Below are 23,973 nucleotides of genomic sequence, written 5' to 3' on the forward strand. Positions count from 1 at the left end.
AGGTAATTAATTCACTTCATTTTCTTTCCCTGGAAAGTTGTCTGAAAACCAAACTCGACTCGCCTCGATTCAAGCCAACCATTTTGTTGACAGACAAACAAATGCTGGGCTAAACAAGCAAACATGTGCACTCACCTACTGGGACATTCATGAATTCATTGCTTTCATTACGCTAAGGATATTTCAAATATTTATTTTCAGATTTTATCTAAAGCAACTTATAATTGCTAAAGAATTTAACAAGACTCATTCTAATTCGCTACATAAACTCTTTTGTGTTTTCAAACAGTACTTGCATTTTTATTTCAGTTAATTAACCCAAGCTCTATAAAGTTTTCTAGGCAATTTTGAATTATAAAATTAAACATAGTAAACATAGTCACAGAAGTAACTAAAATTGTCAAATTAAATAAGGTAAGCTAAAAATAGTATGATTAATTTAAGCTATAAAAACTATTGCTTCCTCTTAGCAATCTTTCAAAAATGTTTTAAAATTTTTTATTTGTTGTTAGTTATTTTTATTAAAAATAGTTTATAACTACATATATCTAATTTTTGAATTGTCCTTTCAAAATTCTTTTGGCTTAAATAAAACCATTGTTCCATACATCAGGTGGTAACTTCTTCATTTGGACAAAGGATTTGGCCATATTTACATTTGTCAAGCACTTCACTCACCTTTGACTGCGGTGTTTTCTCTGTCTCTTAAGCTTTCTCCGCCAAAATCCTCCGCCGATTCGGAACGCAAATGGGATTCAAATATTTGCCACAAACACTTTCACTTCGGCTCTGTCGTTTCTTGGATTGGAAAACGCTATTCGAAACGCTTTTGGCTTACCTGCCAAAGCACAATATACATATATATATTTATATATATATATTTAATTTTTTAGCTTAGCACAAAAACCACAAAAAAAATATATGTTCAGCACTTTCGAAAATTTTTCGAAACACCGGAACAAACGATTGCTGTGCGACTGTGAACTGTGACCAGTGACTTTCGACTTAGCTTGTGTTGCAGAATTCAGAGGCTGAGAACCGAACCGCACGAGAGTCTGTTGACGAATTTGAATTGGAGGGAGCGACATCGATGGTGGCATCGATGCCTCGATGTTTTTAAAATACTTACAAGCATCGATGTTTGACGCCGGCTATCGATGTTTTTCCACCTGCCTTACTTAGTAAGCGCATCTTCCCAAGCTTGCGAGTAACTTTCTAACTTAGCGAGTGCACCCACCAAATTCAAGCCCCAAAGTCAAGAAAAGCTTTTCCAATAGATGGCGACACCCAAAGTTTGATTCCCTTAATATCCTTATAGCATACTCTTAAAACACTCTTGTTGATTCTGAATACTTTCTATTTATAAAATGATTAGCGCACATCCCAAATAAGAACGATATTAAATTAATATTTTTTTCAAACTTTATTGTTTTTGTTTGTTGTAAGAAAATTTCTCCTTATTCATCGGTCGACTTCCTGCGACTTTTCTAGCTAAAAAAAACTCACTTCAACAATTTCTTTCGTTCCTAACAGAAAAAGAATGACGGTCAAGATCGGAATTGAATGGGCAAACGAAAAATAAAACACAATGGGCAATCAATTGATTTGTAATAATAGGACTAATTTAAATTTATCGTACAAATGGAAGGTTTAGTTGTCTTACATCTCAATCGATCGGTCTCACTTCCATTTTCGCCTGGTATTATTCCCTATAGTTCGACTCATTCTCTAAGCTGCTCCTCTCTCTATAATGTGTCTTCAACAAACGAAGACAATTTCACAAAGGAATTTCTTTAGGTTTCATTTTTGTTGGATTTTTTGTTGTTGTGTTTGTTTGTTTGTGTTTGGAGTATGTGCAGTTGGGCATTTCAAAGTTCAAATTTCTAAAACAAATCTGTGGAAACATTGGTGGTTCGTTATTCGTTAAAGACTAACAATCTCGCAATAGACGAAAAAAAATTATGATAGTATCTCTAGAAATGATCGAACATGATATACATAACTAATTAATTACGAAACTGAATGCTCTGCTCCCCACAGGATGAAATGGTTTTTTTTTGTTGGGGTTTCGCTGTTGCTGCTGCTTTCGGCTGCGCGCTGATGTTGTTGCCGCTGCCGTTGTTCTTGGTGTTGTTGGGATGTGTGCAGTCTTGAGCGGATTGACTTAGTCATCGCCGGCGGAGCGCTTCACCTTGCGCTGCTTGGGACTCTGCTGGCTGGCGGCCTTGGGACTGGCCTGCTTGCCGGGCTTGGGCGAGGTCTTGGGCGTCTTGGACTTGGGCGGGGATTTCTCTGCAAAATGATAGAGATTCATAAGTATCTAAGCAGAACTCAAGGCAGTTGGAGGGCATATAAAAGCATATAATAGCTATTATTTTCCCACACCTGCTGCCATTGGTTTTCAGTGCTTACGCAGTGCCCGCAGCGTCTCCTGTGGCACCCAATCGTAGTCGATGGTGCTGTCGTTGGCGGTTCCGGTCTCGATCACCTTCTTGGCAGCGGCACGCTTCCTCTTGCCAGAGCTGCCCAGCAGATACTGCTGTCCGATGACCAGGAGCAGGACGACAATGCCGGCCAGCAGGACGTAAAGGAAGAAGGTCTCGCCATCCAGACCCTCATCGACCTCGGAGATCAGAACGGTTTCGTTGAAGACAGCCTCATTGTACTGAATTCCATTGGCATCGCGGTAGGCCAGAGCAATGTTCAGACCGAAGGGACGGCCAGCGAATTGGTCCGAGGGCAGGAAGGTGTACGAAACGGTCGATTCAAAGCCGGGCTTAACCTCGCGGTTGTAGGCAACAGCGGAGAAGTTCTGGATGAAGTAGTTGAAGTCCATGGGGTAGCGGAAGGAGGCCTCCACCGTCTCGATCACGAACTCCTCGGCGCCCTTGTTGGTGAAGCCAATCAGGAACTCAACGGGCTTGCCGCCGGGCAGATCCAGCTGCTGGCCAGGCGTGTACAGGGGTTTCGTGAAGAGCAGGTAGGTGTCCGCATTCGGCGAACTGCTGCTGCCCGAGTCGCTCTCCTCATCCGCTTCCGCATCCTCACCAGTCACTGCGCCCTCCTCGCTGTCCACGTCCACCAGGTCGTCCTCGACCGCCTCGGCGGCATAGGCTCCAAACTTGTTGGCTGTAAAATAAAGTGATATATTTAATACGGGTCTTAGAAAACCAGAAGGGATATGTACTAAGCTGAAGCCCTAAACAAATTAGAAAGTTTTACTAACAATAACCAAATACTAAACTTTTTCGGCATGTTGTACACTTCATTGAGAATAGTTTAATATGGCAGCAAATAATTTATTTGTTCACCTTCGGTACTTAGTAAACAATGATATAGAGTTCCAAGTTCGTATTGTAAACTATTTTCATGTGCATGTGCAAAAATATAAACTTTGTTTATAACCTTGATATTGAAACCCCACGCGTTGTCCCATTTCCTGCAGAAAGTGGGTCATATAAATAAATGATTTCTATGATATTTGGCATGAAGACTAGAAGATGTGCTTAACAAATTTGGAATACTGTTTGAAAAGGTGGTTTCAAGGCCAAGTATGGGTTATAGTAAGCCGATCCCTAGGAAACTTGGATATATCACTGAGAACCTTAAGACTATTGTGTGGAGTTTAGAGCCTTGAATTTGAAAATCAACCGAAATATTTGCCATTGAACCCCATTCAAATCACAGGTAAGAGCGAGAAGGCGATATCGGTGGTGCCAACTCAACAGTTTTGGAGCAAACTCAATGGAAATCGGCAGCTGAAGATGAATGAAAATGGCCAAAATATATTGCAAGCGATGGTGTCTCGTTGGTTAAACCGCAAGTATATATTCCACGTAGCAAATGCAGATGCGTCGAGTGTGCCACGTAGACGTACCCCCGCCCTCCCTGACCAACGATTGTTTGATTATCACGGGGAGTGATGTACTTACGCGCCGAGAAAGTGCAAATAACGATGGGCAGGACCATCAGCATAAGGAACATCAGATGCCTCATCTTGATTTCCCTTTTTGTTTGTTTGTCGGGTAGGCAGTAAAATACGCGGCGGCACGGAAATTTGGCTGGGAAACCTGGGGAAAACACACGCACACACAACCTTCGCGATCGAGTGAAAATTAAAGAGTGACGAGCGCGGTGGAATAGCGGCGAAAACAGAAGAGCCGAAGAGGCACGAAGGCAACACGACTTTCTATTGTCAAATGTCTACGTGGTGCCACGTCTAGGGTTGCCAGGCCGTCGCGTTTGGGGCGGCCAGTTTTCCTTCTCCCGCTTATTTCCCCCAATAACAGTCCTTTACTTCCCAAGCCATCAATGAAACTGATAATTAAATAATCAAAAAAAACTCTACCTTTTATATAAAAAGTTGATTAAGGAGAATATTTTAGACGTCTTTTTAGTATCTTCCCCATTGGCAGCCCTAGCATTGACAGATAGTGTTGCGAAGCGCCTTAACTGTCAATCTTCGTGCATTTATTTTTATATTTATTAAAAGGAAATAAGAAACAATCCAAAAAATGTTTTAAACAGTATTATCCTCAGGTATATCATTTTAGTCTTTAATAAACATTTGCAGCCGGTGTAACAACCAAAGGTTGCATTCACAACACTGTTTTCTTATCGATTTCCCAGCAGCAGTGATGCCAAGATTCATAAAAACTAATTCAAAATTATGCTTATGATTTAATTAAAAGAAATCAACCAATCTAGAATATTAACAATTTTAGAGAAGCAATTGGCTAACCAAATGGTTTTAATAAATTAAAACTGTGATTCACTTAAAAGATATTTTGTCGCTTTTCACTGGCTGGTTAAGAGGGGAGCCTGCTTTAGAAACTTCAAAAAATTGATTTTGAAATAACGGAAATTAAAAATTTAACAGAAACTAAACTTTCATGTCAACATTTTTTGTCTCAGATTTTTTTTATTCAAATATATGTCATAATATGCCGGGAACAAGTATTTCGCCGAGCTGTCTCAAGCGTGCATATGTCGTTTGTCGGGAAAGATGATGGTCACAATTTCCATTTGAAATAAAAAACCAACCCAAATCTAATTTTTCAATAGTATAGATTCTAGTTAAACCTAAAAAATCCAAAGAAAAGTAAGAAATTCAGAAATTTTTCGCAACTTAAAAAAAATTTATTGTTTTGGAATAAATATTTTACTTTGGATTGTTTAAAAAAAAGGGGTTAATTATAACTTTTATAAGGTTTTTTAAGTTCAAGAGAATAGAATTTAATGCTGAATACAATAACTTTTGTCTTGATAAAGCACCAACCGATAGTTGGCAGCGCCATTTATCGCACCTATCGTGCCGCCCGCAGCGCAGCCACCTTCACGTCGCTGCACCGATAACCGCTGAACTTCCTTTTTGCTAGCGGCTGCCAATTGAAGCGCTTGTTACACGTGAATTCTCTGCGAATTTAACGATCAAATATGGACAAACCAGTTGTTTGGGCACGCGTGATGAAGGTTCTGGGCCGCACCGGTTCCCAGGGTCAGTGTACGCAGGTCAAAGTGGAGTTCCTCGGAGAGCAGAACCGTCAGATCATCCGCAACGTGAAGGGACCCGTTCGCGAGGGCGACATCCTGACCCTTCTGGAGTCTGAGCGCGAAGCCAGGAGGCTGCGCTAATGGGCGACCTCCTCGAGAGGGTAAGGCACATTTATTCACACCTAGCAAGTCAAGTTTGTAACTCTTGAATCTCTATTCCTTCGCAGATTTTTTGACACACTGTTTTTGCACGCGGCGTTTTGTTTTGGAGCTGGAAAATGCGAAGAAATCCTACGGAGGCTGCTGTGTTTTGGTTATAAACAAATGAATATAAACACCTAACTCACAAAAAAGTCGCCAACTGTGTTTTAAATAAATCTCGAGAGCATGGAGCGCCTTTGAACGAAAAGAAACCAATCAAAGCTGTGTTTTGATTTCATTATTCGGACGTTTTTTGTTTCTTTTTTTTGAGTGCCTAGTGAATATACCATGCTGAGCATGGACAGCTTTAAATAGTGTTAGCGCAGTGAATTCCTTAAAAAAGGTTGTCATTGGTTTCCCACAAATTCCAAACGATTTATTAAAAATGTGGCCTTATAAAACGATATTAAGCCGCCCATTTTTCTTTTGGTTTTATGAAAATTTGAATGGCAAGGCAGTTTTAAAATCTCACGCTTCTTTTTTTTCTGAATACAAATTTAATAAATGTTCTGAAGCATTTTACCATTGAAACATTGATTGCTTAGTAGTTTAGTAAATATACAATAAAAGTTTGTGTTTATCTCAGATAATATAAAATTTAAGTAAAATTTATTTTACACTTTTTGTTACTTATAGTATCCTATGAGTTGCAGCTCTAAACAAAACAATTCCTATCTCACAGCAAATTTAGTGGTAAACTAGAGAACCTTTCTAGTTTAGCCAAACCGAGAGAAATCTTTGCTTCTGCGTATTCTGACAATTCTAGATCGGATTTGAAGCTCTCTAAAGAGGATTCTGGTGCCATAAACTTGGGTTGCAGCTGGCGAAGATGTAGCTCCAAATATTTGACCTGGTTCTGCAGCAACTTCAGCAGTTCCTCCAGAAAATTACGAATTTCTGTTAAGGCTGCGGAAGTTCTGGTCTGGTTTTGCTCTTTCTGTAATTCAAGGCACTTATTTTCAAAGTCGGTCACTTGGGCGGATATTTGCACAAGTTCGTAATCAAGTGTTAATCTGAAAAATGGAAATTAAAACAAATCAGAGCAATTTTTCGCAAAGATAAAGCTACTTACATGTTGTCTTGAAGACTTTGGTAAACTTCACGGCAAACAGAAAGCAGGGCAAAAGTTGCACTTTGATTAGCACTATATAAAAACATATATTAAGGTTTGTTCTAATTTGGTTTCTTTAGTGTTTACCCTTTAACCAAACGATATCGCTGGCTCAACTCCCACAAGCGGTTTGCTTGTTTTGATAGTTCAGGTGTTTTAGCTGCTTTTAGGGCTTTGTAACCTTTTATACTGATAACCAAAAGTTTAAGCTGTTGCTCAAAGTTCTTTTTATAGTAATCTAATCGATCTTGAGGCAATACCATTGCAAAAATTCGTAAATATTTTGTTAAATTTGCTATTTTGTGCGGCACATGGGTACAGTGTTAGTTAGCGACAGCAGAGGAACACGCTGTGGTCAGGTGTTGGTAAGCTTTAGCAATGCGATATGTATCGCAAATAATTTAAAAATTTAAAACGTTTAACTAAACTTTTTTTGGAGCCAACCAAATTAATGTTTTATTAAAAATTAAAAAGCTAGCTTTGGCTAGCCAATGTTTATATGCCCTTGCAGTCACCAAATATATCGAACAAAATACATAAATGCTAAACAACATCGAAGCTATATCGATTTTCCTATTAAGTTTCTATATATTCGGCGATTGTTCATATCCCAATTATATGATATAGTCGTCCGATTTTTATGAAATTTGATTCGAAATTCGAGAGTCATTAGAAAAATCTATATTCTGAAAATTATGCTTTTGTGACAAAAAACAACGATGTCATAATTTTTGTCGTTAATTTCCGTTAACAATATATATAGATCTTTCTTTCTTTCCTATGGCAGCTATATGATATAAATGTCCGATTTTTATGAAATTTTTTTCTCTATTCAAGTATTTAAACTTTAAACAAAAAGCATGCTCCTGGAATAAAAACATCGACGTCATAATTTTTTCGCTACTATTTTTATATATATTTTTCCATGTTTTCTTGGCAGCTATAAAATATAGTTGTCCAATTTTTACGACATTTTTTGGCTGTGAAAACTTTTCATTAGCAAACTATTGGGACCAATTGTAAAATCTAAAAAAATAGTAGCCACCTACTATTGCATTCTGATCGCCTGGTACTTTAGCCCCAACAAAAAATTCGAACAAATCTTATTGCATAATGGGGCCCTAGGGCCCCCACATCCGGCCTTGGCCCTAGGATATGATATATGTGGCGGGAACATTCACAAAAATAGCGCCAAAATTAATTTAACAGCTTGAGAGTTAAAAATAATCAAGCAAAACTTATAGTTTTTCCCATCGTTTTCGATGCAAAACGTATCATCATTATATTTAATAATTTTAAAACTAAAATAATAAAATAATGTTTTGTTTTGTAAATACACCTTTAAGGAGTTTTAGCCTGCTAGTGATTTATTTTATTAAGATGCATTTAACACAACACACAGGATATATATTTTTTATTTACGAAGTCCTAAAATGGGATCGCTCAATAGATGTTGGGGTATTCGGTAATTGGAGTGGACCCCAGCGAACCGAATCACCCAACCGACGCCATCGTAATTGACTGTCTTGTGGAATCGGACCACCACTTGGCTGCGCTGGCTCTTGTAGACTTTCGGGTTGTCCTCGCCACAGAAGCGCCTCATCACTCTCTCCTCGCCGTCTTGGTCCTCTTCCAGGATCTCCAGAAAGTCCGTGTGACAGGTGGTTTTTGAACCCAGATTGAAGACTGCAAAAGAAACAAAAAGAATCGACTTTTGAAATGGTTCCTTAATTCGATGCTAATAATGTTTCAAATGCACAAAATACTGTAATGCCTTAAAGGATTTTCAACTTTTTCAACCAACCTTCAAACGTGAGGAGCACTTTATTGTTGCTGGGCACCCGCACGGTCCAACGGCAGTCGGAGTTATTGCGCACATTCGCCGGATAGAAGGGATTGGCGAAGAGGCCTTCGGTATTGTAGAACTGGCCACCGCACCCGGGTCCCTTCTCCACCGGACTGGCCAGATAGGTGAGGTCCAGGGTGGTCAGGTACGAGCCGGTCTTAACGTGCAGCCGCAATTCATCCGCGTAGCTGAAGAGACTCTTGCCGACATCGAGGAACGCACACACGCGCTGCAGCGATCGATTGCTCCTGTCGAAGACCTCCAGGTTCTCCGTATCGCACTCGTAGCTGCCCATCATAAGCTCGTTGTAGTACAGGCTCAATGTGTGATTGACCGGTGCCCGGATGGTGACGTCGAAGCTGTTGGTGTTCGACACACGCACTCTGCCCTGCAGCCCCTCGTAGTGGCGCTCGGTGTTGGAGGTCAGCCCGATCCGCACCCTGAACCCTAGACGCTGAACCTGGCTCTTCGATCGGTACTTCAGGTACAGCTCAGTCGGATTGGAGTAATAGGTATCCGGCTTCACGCTGCCGCAATACACATGCTCGGCGGCGTAGTCGATGTAGTTTCGTCCTCCCGATGGGCCATTCATGATCAGCTCGCGGCCCAAGCCCTGCTCCAGCAGCTGGGCGTCCTGAAAATGGATGGATGTGGGTAATAGGTCAACCACGAAACATTTCAAATGCATTTTCTTAAAGAGTGCAGTTCCAAGTGTTTAGAAGTAGGACTCTTTCAAATCGGATTCAATTTGGAAGAGCTATTACCCCTTGAAATGAAGTTTTGGGTCACCATTTTATAAACCATTGGAAGCTTGGAAAAATCTAGGATAAACAGGGGATGCAGTTTGTTTCAAAATACAATTTCAAATGTTTAGAGGTAAGCCACTTTGAAATCGGATTAAATGGCTTTTGGTAATGCAGTCATGACCCATGACTTTTATATAAGATTTTCGTTGCATTTATATTTTCAGGGAAGCTCACCTCACTGTTATAGATCTTGAGATAGTCCTCCACGCAGCTGCCGTTGGCATTGGGTCCCTGGAGATCGAGGACGAGGAAGTGCACATCCAGCGCAGTGTCGCCCTTGATTTTCCAGAAGCAGGACACCCCGTTGGCGTAGTTGCCGCCCGGGGCCTCAATAATGGCCTCCTTCACACCGTCGGAGCTGAGGGAGATCTCGGAAGCGCCGCACAGTCGAGGCACCGCATCGATGGTCACCTCGAAGCCGGAATCGCTCACCCGCTCGTCGGTGACGAAGCGCAGGAAGATTGTGTGCCTGGTGGAGGTCAACGGTGGCGGCGCATCCTGGCCACAGAAACGTCCGATGATGTCGGCAAACGGACCGGCACCATCCCGCAACTCCACATAATCGTGATCGCAGTTGGGGGACTGCTCCACATGGAAGTTGCTGAACTGCAGACGGATCTGCTGGTCGGGATTCACCCGGAAAACGATGTGGCAGTCGAGGTTGCTCTCATAGCCATTCGCATAGTGGAACTTGCTGAAGACATAGCGCGTAGAGCCATTCAACGAGATCCTCTCGTCGCAGTTGGGAATCATGCGAACGAAGGCGCGGAATCCACGCGACGGATCCCGATCGTCCGAGTAGCTGTGGATGATGCCGTGCTCCTGGTTGATGCTGATCACCGGCAGAGCCTCGTTCATCTGGCCACAGAACCTGCCCAGTCGCTGTCGGTCGTCGGGAACGGATCCCGCGAAGATCTCCACGCCATCGTAGGCACACCGATCATGCGCCTCGAAGTCGATCATTTCGAACTTCACGGTGAACTTGTGGCCGGGCGTGGTGGTCAAATTCCAGTAGCAATTACTGTTCGGCGGCAGGGTGTTGTCCGTGTGCTGGCGCGGTGACTCCACAATGGCCGTTTGGTCAATGGCGCCGCCGCAAAGTCGGCTGGTGTAGCGCGCAAGGAATCCCCGGCCGGAGTGGCTGCTGTCCGTGAGGAAGAGCAGGTTGATCGACTCCTTGGCCCTGTACTGGTGGTTGTGCTTCACGCCGCACAGCGACGCCTTCACGGGAGCCTTGTCCTTGTCCTTCGTCGTCACCGTTAGATTGTCAAAGAGGCAATTGGTTGTGGGCGCCTGTTCCAGATCGAAGTTAACGAAGCTAACGAGAACTCCGCCCGTGGAGCGATCACGGGGCACCACGGTCCAGTTGCACTGCAGATTCGGATCGTACCCATTCGGATAACCCGGACTGGCGATCTCCTGGTCGGTGTCGTCGGCGTACAGGAGTCCGCCGCACTTGCGCTGGAACTTGGCCCAGAAGCCATCGGCCACGACATCGGAATCGGAGCGGAAGATCAACCGCATGTACGGCGTTGTTGTGCTGATATTCTCCGGCGGCGAACGACCGCAAATCCTCTGCAGGTCCGTCCAATTGCCGGACGTACTGTTGCGCTGCTGGACGAGCACATAGTCCTTGGTGCAACCGGGGCTGTCCTCCACGTAGAAGCGATTGTAGAAGGACAGACCGATGTGGTAGCCCGGAGTCGCCTCCACCTCCCAAATGCACTCCACATTGTTCTTGTACTGCTCGTTGAACTCGATGGTGCGATAGGGGTACGTCAGCTTGCCGCCGCATCCCGATCCGTACTTGATCGACACGTTGAAGGTGGCTCTCGGCGAGTAGCTATCGGAGTGATACTCCAGGAAGAGGCCGCGCTCCACCACCAGATTGGTGGCGTTCGTCCGGTTGCAGTACGTCCCCAGCACCGGTGAGTTCTGGTCGGGTCCATTGTAAACCTGATAAATGAATTCAATTACAACGCTATCCCATCGCAGTTAAGCTACCTTCATTTTTTGTTTTACCTTGAGGAAGTGAGTGTCGCATGAAGAGTCCGAGGATCCGGCGGCCGAAACGGGCAGATAGATCTGCAGCGACACCTCCAGCTGAATGTCCTGGGGCGTTAGGTCCTCCTCGAGTCCGGCATCCGTGTAGGGACCAATCGCCCAGGCACAATCGATGGCCCCGCGAACCGACTGCATTCCCGTTGGCTGGCGCACCGTCATATTGTCGCCCGGCTCCAGGTTGAAGACGCCGCCGCAAGACTGCATGCTGTAGTCCAGCACGAGACTGTAGAGAGTGTTGCGAATGCTGTCCGCGACGACCAGTTCGATGGGGAAGGGCACACGCACGGAGAGCGGCGCTTTGCCCGCAGCGGGCGCCACATAGTCGCAAAGGAATCGCTGCAGCAGCCCCTCCTCGTGGTCCAGTCGGCTCATCTTGAGCGGGGCCATCACCGAGCACAGATTCGAATTGATCATCATAACGTTGGAGCTGTTGAACTCCTTTACCTGTGGCACGAACAATGTTCATTTGGTTAGTGTTCATTAGCTACAAAATGAACAAATTATCAAAGAAAAGGGCTACCAGGTTCACTCATTCACTGAAGTGAAATAAACAAATAAAAGCTGATGAACAGAATGAAAAAGAGGAGTGGTTAATCTTCATTCAGTCAATTATTCATTCACTGGAGTAGAATGAACGTACAAATAAACTCATGAACTAATCAAAAAAAAGAAGAGGTTCATTCTCTTCATTAATTTATTCACCCAGAAGGGGTTCATTGGCACTCTGCCTACCTGGATGAGGATGGTGCTGTTGACCGCCGGAATGATATCGTGACTGCAGTAAATGGGATCACTGCCGCGTTGCCGTCCGATCCGCATCTGCCGTGGAACGTTCGCCTGGAACTGGAACCTCTGGCAGGCGCTCTCGCCGTAGGCACTGAACCGCAGCTTGCAGCCGCGACTCTGATCGAAGGGCAGGACCAAGGCATCAACGAACATCGTGTTGTCGGAGGACACCACCTCCGAGGGCATGTCGCCGCTGTAGCGGCCAATTACGTACTGACCCCGATGGTCGTTGGACACCGACAGGCGACCGCGGTACTGACCAAAGCCCATCATAATTCGTGGCCGGCCCTCGACGCTTCGGCTGAAGTCGAGGATCTCGAGCCGCACCCGCCGGCCCTTCGGCACCTGGAGCCGCCACACGCAGTGGACGGGCTTCGAGATCGGCATGGGATAGCCGGGCGTCTGGAGGGCGCCAGTCGTGGCGACGATCGTCTCGCCGCATCGCGATCTCACCGTGCGATAGCGGATGCGAAAGCCCTCGCCCTCCTCCGGAATGCCGTCGAGGAAGCGATAGCGCAGCACAATCCTGTTCGTCTCGCCAAGCAGATGCCTCGGCTCGCTGCCGCAGACCATCAGGGTGTCCGTGATCCGATCGCGGTTCTCCTCATCCGTTCCGAACGCCTCGAGCTCTTGCAGCAGCAGGTGGTGCCGCCTCGAACAGTTGCCCCCCTCCGATGGCTGGGGTAGCGACAGGAACTCGCTGACCAGATCCACCGTGCTGCCCGTCTCCAGTTCGATGGTGTAGACGCACTCCTGCAGCTGCTTGCCCGCCTCGTGCACCAGCAGCATTTCGCGAGTGGGAGATGCAATCACGCCCTCGGAACTGTGGAAGGAGCCGCCGCAGCGGGCCAGCTGCACGCTGGCATTGAAGCCCATGTGCGGCTCGGTGACGTCGGTGAAGTAACGGATCCTCAGCTGGTTGCCCGTGGAGTAGATCGTGTCCGGTTTCTGGGCGCCGCAATAGCGTCCGATCTCCGGCCTCAGACCGGTGGCTCCGTCGTTCACCTGGACGAACTCCTGCTGGCACTCCTTCTTATCGCCGCTCCCCGTGGCCTCTAGCAGATCGAACTTGCCCTCGAAGTGCAGCATTATCCGGTGCTCCGCCGGTGCGTTAACGGTCCAAATGCACTCCGAGTGGGGATTCGGGAGGTTGGGATAGAACGGCGAGTGGATGAACTGAACATCCGAGCCGTTGTTGATGGCACCCAGCTGGATGTGACCGGAGCAGGCGTGGCTGAGCTCCTCGTAGCGGAAGGTCAGTGCGAAGCGGGGGTTCAGGTAGTGGAACTTGATGTACGCCCGATTCGAGCTGGTCTCCAGAACCTCGCTCTCGGCATCCTCGCAGTACTTGCCGCGTCCCAGGAACGGAGACTCCGCATCGTTGCCATTCCGCAGCAGCAGATAGTTGCTGCATTCGTTGGGGCCGCCGGCTTGGTTGTTCTGCAACTGGAAGCTGGGGAAGCTGATGCGAATTCGGCGACCCTGGCGCACCTTCAGCGTCCACACGCAGTCCTTGTTGGAGCGAATCGGTCCGTTGCCCTGCAGCACCTTCATGATGTCCACCTCGCCGCGGCTGCCAACGATCTGCGAACCGCAGGCGGTGCGCACCAGGCTCTGGAATCCCGTCTTGTTCACACTGGAGTCCGTGATGAACTCCACGCGGAGGTAGGGCGTGCCGTGGAAGATCCTATCGCCCACTTCGGTGGGCAGAAGGCAGAGCTTCTGCAGCTCCGACCAGCTCTGCAGATCGCTGCCGCTCGAGATGCGCACATAGTCGGTCATGCACTGGTCCTGCCCTCCGAAGACCTCCAGATCCAAGTGGAGCAGCTGGAGGACGGCATGCGAGGCGGGATTCGCGGGCACCAGACTCCACGAGCACTTCAGTCCGTTCATGTAGCCACTGGGATAGCCGGGCGAATGGAAGGCGATCGACGAGTCGCCGATGTTGATCAACTGGTTGCCGCCACACAGACGCGTCTGCTCCTCGGCGGAGCGGTTCGAGCGGACTGCCTCCTTGGACAGCCGCTCCCAGTCGAGGCGGAAGGGTCCCCGGTTGGCCGTGAAGTACACCATGTTCGTGGTGGAGCGGATGGGCTCGTCGGGATCCGTGACCGTGATGCGGGCACCGATGTCCGAGTAGCCGTCGTAAAATCGCAGGTGCGGCTGGTCGAGATCCCGCAGGTGGCGCACCGATATCACCACCACGTACTCCGGATCCACCGTAATGCGCCAGCTGTACGGCTCCGTCTCGTGGAACTTGCTCGGATAATGCGGCGACTCGATGATGCCCTCCGTCCCATTCACCTCGTTGTGGTGTTCTAAAATAAGGAATACATTTTATATATATTATATAATTAAATATACCTATATATATATAATTCTCTTCTCACTTCTCTAAGGAAAATCACTTCCCAATTAGGTGACTCTTTTTTAAAGTTTTAATATAATACATTTACAAAACAATCCTTTAGATTGAGAACATTGAAATAATAAGTTAAGCTCTATTTGAAAACCAATTAGAATGAATAGCATATTTTTATCTACGAAACAACCTATTTGACCAACTTGTTATTAAGTTGAAAATATTCAAAATGAATTTAAAGAATTAAATTATGAATATAATATGATTATCAATAAATCAACCCTTTTTTTGTTTTGCTGGTTATAAGGATAGAAGTATTTTAAATATAATTTACAGAATTAAGAATTAAGAAACAATATTTTATTGGGATCCAACCCAGAAATAGAAACACATTCAAAAAGGAAACTCCATGATTTCTTTAGAACCTGTACACTATAGAATCTCCCAAGATAAAAGGAATCAAAGGGAGCACTCACCGTAGTTGTAGGAGGCCATGAAGCCCTCGCCCACGTTGTCGTCGTCGCTCTTGAACTTCATCCAGATGGAGCCGTGCGATCGGATGACGCCGGGCACCTCGTTGCCACAATAGACACCGATCAGTTTGCCCCGCTCGGACTCCTCGCGCACCTCCAGATAGTCCCGGTTGCAGCCATCCGACTTCTCCAGATCCATCGATTCCAACGTGAGGCTGAGGGAGTTGGCCATGCTGGCCTCCAGCAGCCAGATGCACTCGATGTTCGGCGGATACGAGTCGGGATAGTACGGCGACGTGAACTTGCCGGACAGGGAGCTATACAAGCTGCCGCAGCTGCTGTCCATGGTCATGTAGTTGCCCTCGAACTCCTCGACCAGCAGGAGCGGCACGCTGATGGTCAGCGCATTGCCCCTGGAAATCAACGCAGGCGGATGGGAGCGACAGTAGCGGAGGCGCGGCGTTCCCTTCGCCTCCGTACCCTCGTAGATCTTCACGCCCACGTCGAGGCAGTCGCCCTCCGTGGGATACTCGCTCCTCACCTCGTCGCGCAGCTTCACGTGCGTCGGCGTGAAGATCACGTGCCTGCTCGGCTCCTGCGCCTGGATCACCCACTCGCAGGTCTCGTTCCGCGCCACTCGGCGGGTCATCTGGATGAAGTCGTAGTCCGTTTCGTCGATGGTCAGCTGTCGGGCGAAAAGACAATTGCTTTAAATCACACACTCAATCATATATCAGTAAATGTAACATAATTACTGGATATATAGCCTTATTGCATTTCGAAAGAGTTAATAATTCAGTTTGATTAGGCAAAGTTAACTAACATTTTTGGAGATTTAATTGGAAGTAAAGGTATATCATATCTAATTTTAATTGAATAAATATAAATATAAATATTAAACTTAAAGGAACAAAAGCACGAGATTTTCTTTACCAAAATGATTTTGGTGTTCCCCAATAATATTATAATTAATTTTATATTCTGGTTCAGATGATCTTGAATATCGTATATTAACTATTAAAAATTAAAGGGAGTTAGTTATATCTTTTTGTTATTTAAAAGATATATTCCTGCCGTTAAAGTCTTTAAAGTTAATTGCTTCGGAAGCACTATTAAAGAACCTCACCGTTTGGCCACAGGACTCGTAGAAGTTCAGCCGGAAGCCCTTTGAGGAGATGGAATCATCGCTGACGAACCGCACCAGTGCCAAATTGGAGGCGGACATGGGATTGGGCTCGAGGCGACTTACACCGCAAATGTGGAACAACGACCGACCCTCGGTGTCGTCCTCCGAGAGATCGAAGGCCTCCAGGTAGTCAAAGCTGCATCCGTAGGTGTCCTCCATTTCGATGTCATCCAAATCGAAAACGATCCGGTGATGCGGGGACACCTCCAGCTGCCACTCGCAATGGGAAAAGGATGGATAGCGTTTCGGGTAGTTGGGCGACTCGATTGCCCCGTTTTGGCCCGAAATTTTCCCTCCACAAGCTGGGTAAATAAAAAGTGAAAAGATAACAAACGTTGCCATAAAATGATGCTGGGTATTCAAAAATAAATAACATGACTTAAGGATATACCTTTAATGTGCTTAAAATAGATAATAAAACCCTTAATTTTAATATAATTATAATGTTTTTTATATTGCAGAGGTCTTTTGCAATATCTATTCTTCTTAAGATCAAGAGATATAAATGTAAAGTTTAGCACTTAAATGATTACTACTACCTTCAATACACACATTAAATCGCATTGAAGTCTAGTTATTGCTTTGGATAATGCTATATTCCCCTACTCACTTGATTTCACCGATTTATAACTGGCCACAAAGCCCTTGCCATTGTGCGAATCGTCCGAGATGAAGCGCACGTGCATTTTGTGACCGCTGCTGGTCAGGACCAACTTGGCCGTGGCTCCGCAGTGGCGTTCGTGGTTCGCCACAGTGTTCTGGTGGCTGGACACCTACAAATACATGTAATTAAAGTAAACCACCTGGCATACAGCATAAAATATATTGTGTAAACCCACTGTAAGCGCATCTTTGGTGCAGTTAACGCTCTCCTCCAGATCCAGATCGAAGATGGTGAGCTCCACGGAGTGATCCTGCTCGACGTGGATCAGCCAGTAGCACTCCATGTTGTTGGGATACATGCCCGGGTGGTTGGGCGAGCTGAATGAGCCGCTCCCCCCGCGCAGCTCCTCCATGCAGCCATCGATGCGATAGTCCAGCTGGAAGTTCACATTGCTGGCGTTGTGGACGACGGTCAGCTGCTCGCCGGTGATGTTCACCGTTCCGGTGGCGAGCACATGCTGCACATTCCTCCGCCCGCCGTCGACGATGTACAAGCCACCAGGCGTCTGGGTGTTTGGGATGTGCTCCTCGTGCCGCTCCAAATGCGATACTTCGATGAGAACGCGATTGCCGCGCGGCGCTCGAATCGTCCAGCTGCAATTGACGGGGATCGTCTCCCAAAAGGGTTCCATGTAGTTCAGGCTCTCGATGCTGCCCGTGGTGGCCGTAAGGTTCACCACACAGTTCGCCCGGTACGAGAGCCGGAATCCGCGGAACGAATTCGACGAATCCGAGCTGAAGATCAACGTCGCCACATTCCCATCCAGTTCAAACAATTGATTGCTGCCCGCTGGCAAACGGCAGATGTTAATGTCCTCCGCCTGGTTGGGCTTCTTAATGCCCGCGTAGACCATTAATTTGTCGTACTGACAGTCGCCCATGTCCTCCAGTTCCAAATCGTCGACGAGCAGCGCAATGCCCGATCCCGGATGGACGCGTATCTGCCACTCGCAGTGAGCGTCCAAGGGATACTCGTTGGGGTAGCGCGGCGAGGTGATGGTGCCCATGTTCGCCCGCAGGTTGCCGCCGCATCCGAAGGCCATGAGACGCCAGCGCAGCCGGAATCCCCTGCCACCGATCGCCGAGTCCGTGTGCAGGATGATCCGCAGGTCGTGCGTGTAGCTGGGTATCCTAGCGGGTATCTCCCGTCCGCAGAAGCGTCCAATGAGCGGCGAGTCCCTCTCGGCGCCGTTCCTTATCTCCAGATAGTCGGCCGTGCAGTTCGGCGACTGCTCCAGGTCGAAGATCTCCATCTGGATCTCCATGATGGTGTTCACGCCGCTGGTCAGCTGCCAGTCGCAGTCCAGCCCGCCCGTGTAGTTGGCCGGATAGTCGGGCGAGGTCAACTCGCCGCTGGAGGCGTGCACATGACCGCCGCACCGCTCGCGATCCTCGAACGTGTAGTACAGCTGAAAGCCCCCATAGGAGTCGCTCGAGTCCGACACAAACTTGATGACCAGCTGGCGCGAGTGGCTGATCAAATCCTCGGGATGGTTGGAGCCACAGTACTTGCCCAGCGGCTGGATACGATCATCCGGATCGTCCGTCTGGGCACCCAAGCTATCGTAGATCTCCACGTAGTCGAAGTAGCAGTGGCTCGATGACTCCAGATCGAAGCTCTGCCAGCGCAAGCGGATCGCCTTGTTGGCCGGCGCCATAATGACCCAATAGCAAGTCAAGCTCGATCCGTACTTGTCGTCATCGTCCACCGGCGAACGGATGTGCTCCCCGGAACGCGTGTGCACTCCTCCACACTTGTCGCCTTCGGTGGGCAGCGAGCGGTACTCGAACTTGAAGCCACGCCCCCCGCTGTTCGCGTCCGTGGTCAGGAGGAACTGCAGGTGGTTCGCCAGGCTGACGAACTGCTCCTCCGGCTGGTTCTTGCCGCAGTAGGGTCCCAGGATCCGGCGGTTCACTGCATCGTTGATCTGTTGGAGAAGCGAGAAGTGCGGTAATTAGTTATTGAATTTATGATACTATTCAAAATCAAAAAGTATGAAACCCCATCTTATTTGCCAGTATATACATATTATTCTAGGTATACGCATTAAATGCAAATCTATAGTTTATAGTATAGTTAAGAGCTCACCCTCAAGTTGGTGGAGAGACAGCCCGCATCATCATCATCGTCATCATCAGCGGTTCCGCTGTTCAGCTGGAAGTCGATCCTCTTCACGCTGATCACCGTGTTGGCGGCCGTGTTAATCGTATAGGTGCACAGTCGGTCGTTCCTGGTCAGATTGGGATAGCCGGGCGAGGTGATCGTGCCCTGATCGGCGTCCAGCTTGAATTCACAGGACATGCGGTAGTTCAGCTGGAAGCTTCCTGCGGAGGCGTAGAACTTGATCTTGACCCGATTGAATTGCGAGGTGAAGGCGGGCGGACTGGAAAGCGCCGCATCCGATCCGCAGATCTTATCCTGCAGAATGCTCCCGCCCTCCTCCGTGATGTCCAGCACCTCCAGGCAGTCCAGCGGTTGCAGTTCCAGGCGCACAAACTGTATGACGATCAGTTCGCCGAGGGCCAGCTGGATTTCGTATTCGCAGGAGACGCCGCCTGGTTCCGAATTCGCTGCGCTCGACTGGGAAATGGTGCCCTCCTTGGCGGTGTAGACGCCACCGCAGCCGGGCACTCGCTCCTCCGCCGAATAGTGCAGCTGGAAGCCCGAGTCGCTGCCCACCGCATCCGAATGGAAGTGAATCTCCGCCTGGTGGGTGGGCAGTAGCAGTGGCGCCGGCTCGCCACTGGTGCAGTACTTGGCCAACTGGCGACCCGAAATGGTGTCCTCGATCTGGAAGGGAATCAGGAGATTGGGGATTAGATTTAGACGCTTCAATAGCAATTAGTATCTCTATAGATTTCCAGCTCACCTTCAAGTAATCGAAGCTGCAACTCTCGTGCTGCTCGAGGTGCAGACTAAAGAAGGTCAATTTGATGCGCTTGTTGGTGGGCGCCACCAGTTGCCATCGGCAGTCGCGGTTCTTGGGATAGTTGCCCGGCGATCCCGGCGAGGCGAGCGTTCCATGGGTGTCGAACTCCAGGCGACCGCCGCACTGCGGCTGAATCGAGTCCCAGGTGAGATCGAATCCCTCCTTGGCCGTCGAGTTGTCGGATCGGAACCAGAGATACAGCATATTCCCGGAGGATATGATGTTGCCGCCGTGCGGCAGATGATTCCCGCAGTAGCGACCGATGACCTGGGCAGCCGCCGACCGGCCGTCGTTGATTTGCAGCCAATCGAAGCGGCACTCCGTCGAGTCCTCCAGATCGAAGCTGTTGAACGTCACATTGATCACGCTGGACTCGTGGACGCGGATCACCCAGGCGCACTGGGCATTGTGCTCGTAACCGGTCCCCTCCGGCGGATACCGAAGGCTGCCCGTTGGGGCGGCCAGCATTCCGTTGCAGCTGCTGAATCGCGTCTCGCACAGACGACCCCGGTAGCCCGGAGAGCACTGGCAGACGAAGCCAGCTCCGGTGTCGGTGTTCGTCGCGCGGCAGCGACCGCCGTTCCTGCACGGCTGGTGGTCGCAAGGACTCGGCGCCGGTTCGCAAAGCGGGGGACGGAAGCCAGCGGGACACAGGCAGGTGAAGTTCGAGGGTCCCGCGTCCAGGCAGATCCCATTGTTCTATGGGAAGACAGTGAACAATGTTTAAGTTGCAGTCATTTTGTTATGAGAAAGTATATTTACATATAATAAACTCTTTTTTGTTTCCTATGGGAATTAAATATTCTAATAATTTTTATATTTATTTAAAATTGAAAAGAATAATAGGCAAACATTTATAATTCTAAATCCGTTGCATACTTGCGTGACGTTACCGTTACATTTGTAAAAATTTTACCCTCATGCGCCTGAAGAAGTTTCACTTCAAAAAAAAATCAACCGAGTATAAAGTGAATTTTAAATATGAATAAAATGATCAGAACATTTGAAACCTCCTACTATTTTATAGATGAATATCAATGAAGTAAATCTTAAAAAGCATAAATCCACTTCTATAAGAAGATATACGATTTGTAAACCATAATCATTTACTTTAATCCCAAAATATATTTATGCATTAAAAGGTGGCAAAGGGAAACTCACCAGACAGGGATTGCCGAGGCAATTGTTGACCGTGCCGTTGACACAGCCACTTGGTCCGTAACCAGATCCGACCATGCCCACCGGACACCTGCAGGTTTCGGTGCCGGAGATCATGAAGCAGCTGGCGCCCGGATAGCAGCGATTGCCGCCCGGCGGACAACTCAACGCCGGCTGTCCGGTCTGAATGTCGATGTCCGTCGCACTGCGCTCGCACCTTCGTCCATCTCCCGTCCAGCCAATGGGACACTGGCCGCAGTGGTGCGATCCATAGGAGTTGATGCAGTCCACCTTCGGACTGAGGCTGCAGCCGCCGTTGTTCGTCTCGCACTCGTCGACGTCCCGGCAGCTCACGCCGTTCCCAGTCAAGCCGGCGGCGCAGGGAGCACAGGTGAAGCTGCCCGGCAGATTGATGCACTTCGTGGAGCACGGCGTGTGGGCCGCCGAATCGCTGCACTCGTCCACGTCCTCCCCGCAAACGGGCGTCACTCCGTTGGTCTTCCAGCCCGGTTCGCAGACGCAGCGATAGCCGGCATCATCGGCACTGGGGACACAGGATCCATGGCCACACAGCTCCCAGGCACTCGACTGGGAGCAGTCCGCCCGCCGCTGGCTGCAGTGCATCCCATGCCAGCCCGGCAGGCACAGGCAGCTGTACGATCCGAACTGGTTCTGGCACTGCCCGCCGTTCTGGCAGCCCAGGTCGGTGCCCTCGTACAGGGCGCACTCGTTAACGTCCACCTCGCACTTGGTGCCCTGCAAGAAACCAAGTTGAGGGATTTTTAAATGAGTTTTATAAGGATATATTTCTACCTTGCCAATATTTACTTACTTGTTTTCGTGTTCGTTACTATTCTAAGAAGTTTTTTTTAAGGGGCACAACTAGTGTGAAGTTTTAAAAAAATCAAAAAAAAATTTTTTCATATTTCGGTAGATTACACCTTTAAAAATGACATATTAAAATTTTAAATAGATATCTCAAATAGTTTTTGAGTTATAACAATTTAAAGAGCAGCCGCTCTCATAACAGTGCAAGCGATCATTTTATCTTTAAACGCGTTTTTCTCGAAACAGCATTTTCCAAATTTGCTGCAGTGATAACTCAAAAACTAGTGATCCGATCAATACCAAATTTTTTTTACATATTCTTTATATAGTTCTACGTACCATGAACTATCGGTTTTTTGATCCGATCAAAAATCGAATTTTGGCAGGCCAAAAACGACCAAAATTTGGGCTGAAATTCGATTTTTTTTTTTAAAACGCTGCCATTTTGTCATTTTTTGATATTTTTTATTTATCGTAGTTCATGGTATGGAAAATATTATCTAGTTTAACGAGAATTTTTCATTTTTGGATTTCGTCCACGGAGAGGGCCGGAATCACTGCAGCAGTTAAGGCACTTTTTTTTTTAGCGCCGTTGGAGATCGACTATAACTTAAAAAATATTTAACTTTTTTCTTTAAAAATTTCACTATACATTCTTAAAACATGTATAAATATATTCTGAAAATTTGAAAAGAATTGATCAAGTAGTTTTTTTTATAAAAATTCCCAAAAATCACCATTTTTTTAGGCCGTCACACTAGTTGTGCCCCTTAAGTATTGACGTTCAGGTAAAGAAATTGAATGAAACATAAAACCATTTATGTTGAAAATTAAAATATTTATAAAAAAAGGAATATATTCTTTAAAGATGTAATTATTAAAATATGCAAATATGGTGTAGGCTCTCCCTTGTAGAGAATATACTCTGATAACACCTTAAACGCCCCTAAAAACTCCCCTTTTTTTTTTACTGATTATCATAGGGGAATCAATATGTATGTATACCAACCTCAAAGGCCGGTCGGCATTGGCAGCGAAAGCCGGTGAAGGTGTTGAAGCAGGTGCCTCCATTCTCGCAGGGTCCACTTAAACAACTATTTGCATCCAGTTGCGTCTTTATCCGATCCACCCGGTTTTCAACGGAACGAAGTCGCATCTGGTATCGCCGCATTAAGGCCATCGATCCGCGAGTCCTGTCCAAGAAAAGAAATAAAATAAAAAATAAAAATATATAAAATAAATAAAATTAAATTCCTATATTTTTCCCTTTTTTTTTAACTTGTTTGTAATACCTAATTGTAAGCAGATAGGCTTACATCCCAATATTTGCATCTTAATGTCCTGTATTTTCAGAGATCTAAATAGGTTCATAACCATCCTCAACTCACCTGTTTTGCTGTTGACGCAGAATCCAGTCCAAACCGTTGGGTCCAAAGGCCCGCCTCTCGAAATCAGCCAACTGATCCGAAAGCTCCCGCACATCCACAAAATCCTCGCCGGTGTTCCATTCATCCTTGGCTCCGCCAGTTCGCTTCTTGGGACCACCGGTGGCCATCAAGAGATCCATTACATCGTACTCCTCGTTGATCGTAAGCCGCGAATTTCCGCTGAGTCGAAAACTGATATTGCGATTCGCTCCGGACTCAAAAATCAAATTACCATCTTTGCTTATAATCTTCGGCCTAAAAATGCACGGTATTATGGTGAAATCTACACTGAAGATATAGTATGTCTTTCTGAAATTTCTTACGAGTTGACAAAGCCTTCGGTCCAAGGCCAAATATCCGAAATGAGAAAAACCGCCAAACACAACAGGACTCTGCTCCTTGCAGATCCTTTCATTTTGTCACTTTAAAATGGTTTCTTCACTTCAAAAAATTTTTGAAAAACATGGGAAACACTTTAAAAAAAAAAACAAGGAATAGGATCCGATCCGCTGGAACTTCAATGTCCGACTGTGTAGCTCCCAGAGATCTCTGCCTTTCAGATCAACTCATGACTGGGGGCGTTTCCAGAAGAAAAAAATACGCCCATTAAACCGATATTCCCAACAAAAAGATAAGTGA

At 47.0% G+C, this 23,973-nt stretch overlaps 5 protein-coding genes across 5 annotated transcripts in view; 1 reads left to right on the forward strand and 4 right to left on the reverse strand.

The window, feature by feature from the left end:
• Window positions 1–1,049, reverse strand: part of LOC108097743 — a 43,281-nt gene extending 42,232 nt beyond the window's left edge. Inside the window, exon 1 of the mRNA XM_017200251.2 lies at window positions 679–1,049. The gene's annotated coding sequence lies outside the window, so the exon portion shown is untranslated. The remainder of the gene's footprint in view (window positions 1–678) is intronic.
• Window positions 1,050–1,404: 355 nt separating this feature from the next.
• Window positions 1,405–4,164, reverse strand: LOC108097753 (translocon-associated protein subunit alpha). The gene is made up of 3 exons (XM_017200264.2): window positions 3,933–4,164; window positions 2,413–3,129; window positions 1,405–2,292 (listed from the first exon to the last, which is right to left on the reverse strand). Exons 1-3 carry the CDS (start codon window positions 3,994–3,996, stop codon window positions 2,165–2,167), a joined length of 909 nt encoding a protein of 302 aa, XP_017055753.1. The 5' UTR covers window positions 3,997–4,164; the 3' UTR covers window positions 1,405–2,164.
• Window positions 4,165–5,359: 1,195 nt separating this feature from the next.
• Window positions 5,360–5,910, forward strand: LOC108097782 (40S ribosomal protein S28). Its single transcript, XM_017200312.2, has 2 exons — window positions 5,360–5,654; window positions 5,721–5,910. Exon 1 carries the CDS (start codon window positions 5,437–5,439, stop codon window positions 5,632–5,634), a length of 198 nt encoding a protein of 65 aa, XP_017055801.1. The 5' UTR covers window positions 5,360–5,436; the 3' UTR covers window positions 5,635–5,654; window positions 5,721–5,910.
• Window positions 5,911–6,276: 366 nt separating this feature from the next.
• Window positions 6,277–7,189, reverse strand: LOC108097781. Its single transcript, XM_017200311.2, has 3 exons — window positions 6,893–7,189; window positions 6,767–6,838; window positions 6,277–6,707 (listed from the first exon to the last, which is right to left on the reverse strand). Exons 1-3 carry the CDS (start codon window positions 7,066–7,068, stop codon window positions 6,371–6,373), a joined length of 585 nt encoding a protein of 194 aa, XP_017055800.1. The 5' UTR covers window positions 7,069–7,189; the 3' UTR covers window positions 6,277–6,370.
• A 936-nt stretch (window positions 7,190–8,125) lies between these two features.
• On the reverse strand, window positions 8,126–23,889 carry LOC108097567 (cubilin homolog). Its single transcript, XM_017199954.2, has 15 exons — window positions 23,658–23,889; window positions 23,296–23,589; window positions 22,917–23,100; window positions 21,083–21,835; window positions 19,862–20,620; window positions 19,081–19,782; window positions 17,168–18,919; window positions 16,939–17,101; window positions 16,269–16,630; window positions 15,146–15,827; window positions 12,254–14,625; window positions 11,480–11,965; window positions 9,632–11,413; window positions 8,610–9,285; window positions 8,126–8,491 (listed from the first exon to the last, which is right to left on the reverse strand). The coding sequence occupies exons 1-15, from the start codon at window positions 23,747–23,749 to the stop codon at window positions 8,220–8,222; spliced, it is 11,331 nt and encodes a 3,776-aa protein (XP_017055443.1). The 5' UTR covers window positions 23,750–23,889; the 3' UTR covers window positions 8,126–8,219.
• Window positions 23,890–23,973: the final 84 nt, after the last annotated feature.

The sequence above is a fragment of the Drosophila ficusphila genome, unplaced genomic scaffold (genome assembly GCF_018152265.1).
Source record: "Drosophila ficusphila isolate 14025-0441.05 unplaced genomic scaffold, ASM1815226v1 contig_197, whole genome shotgun sequence".
Classification (NCBI taxonomy): domain Eukaryota; kingdom Metazoa; phylum Arthropoda; class Insecta; order Diptera; family Drosophilidae; genus Drosophila; species Drosophila ficusphila.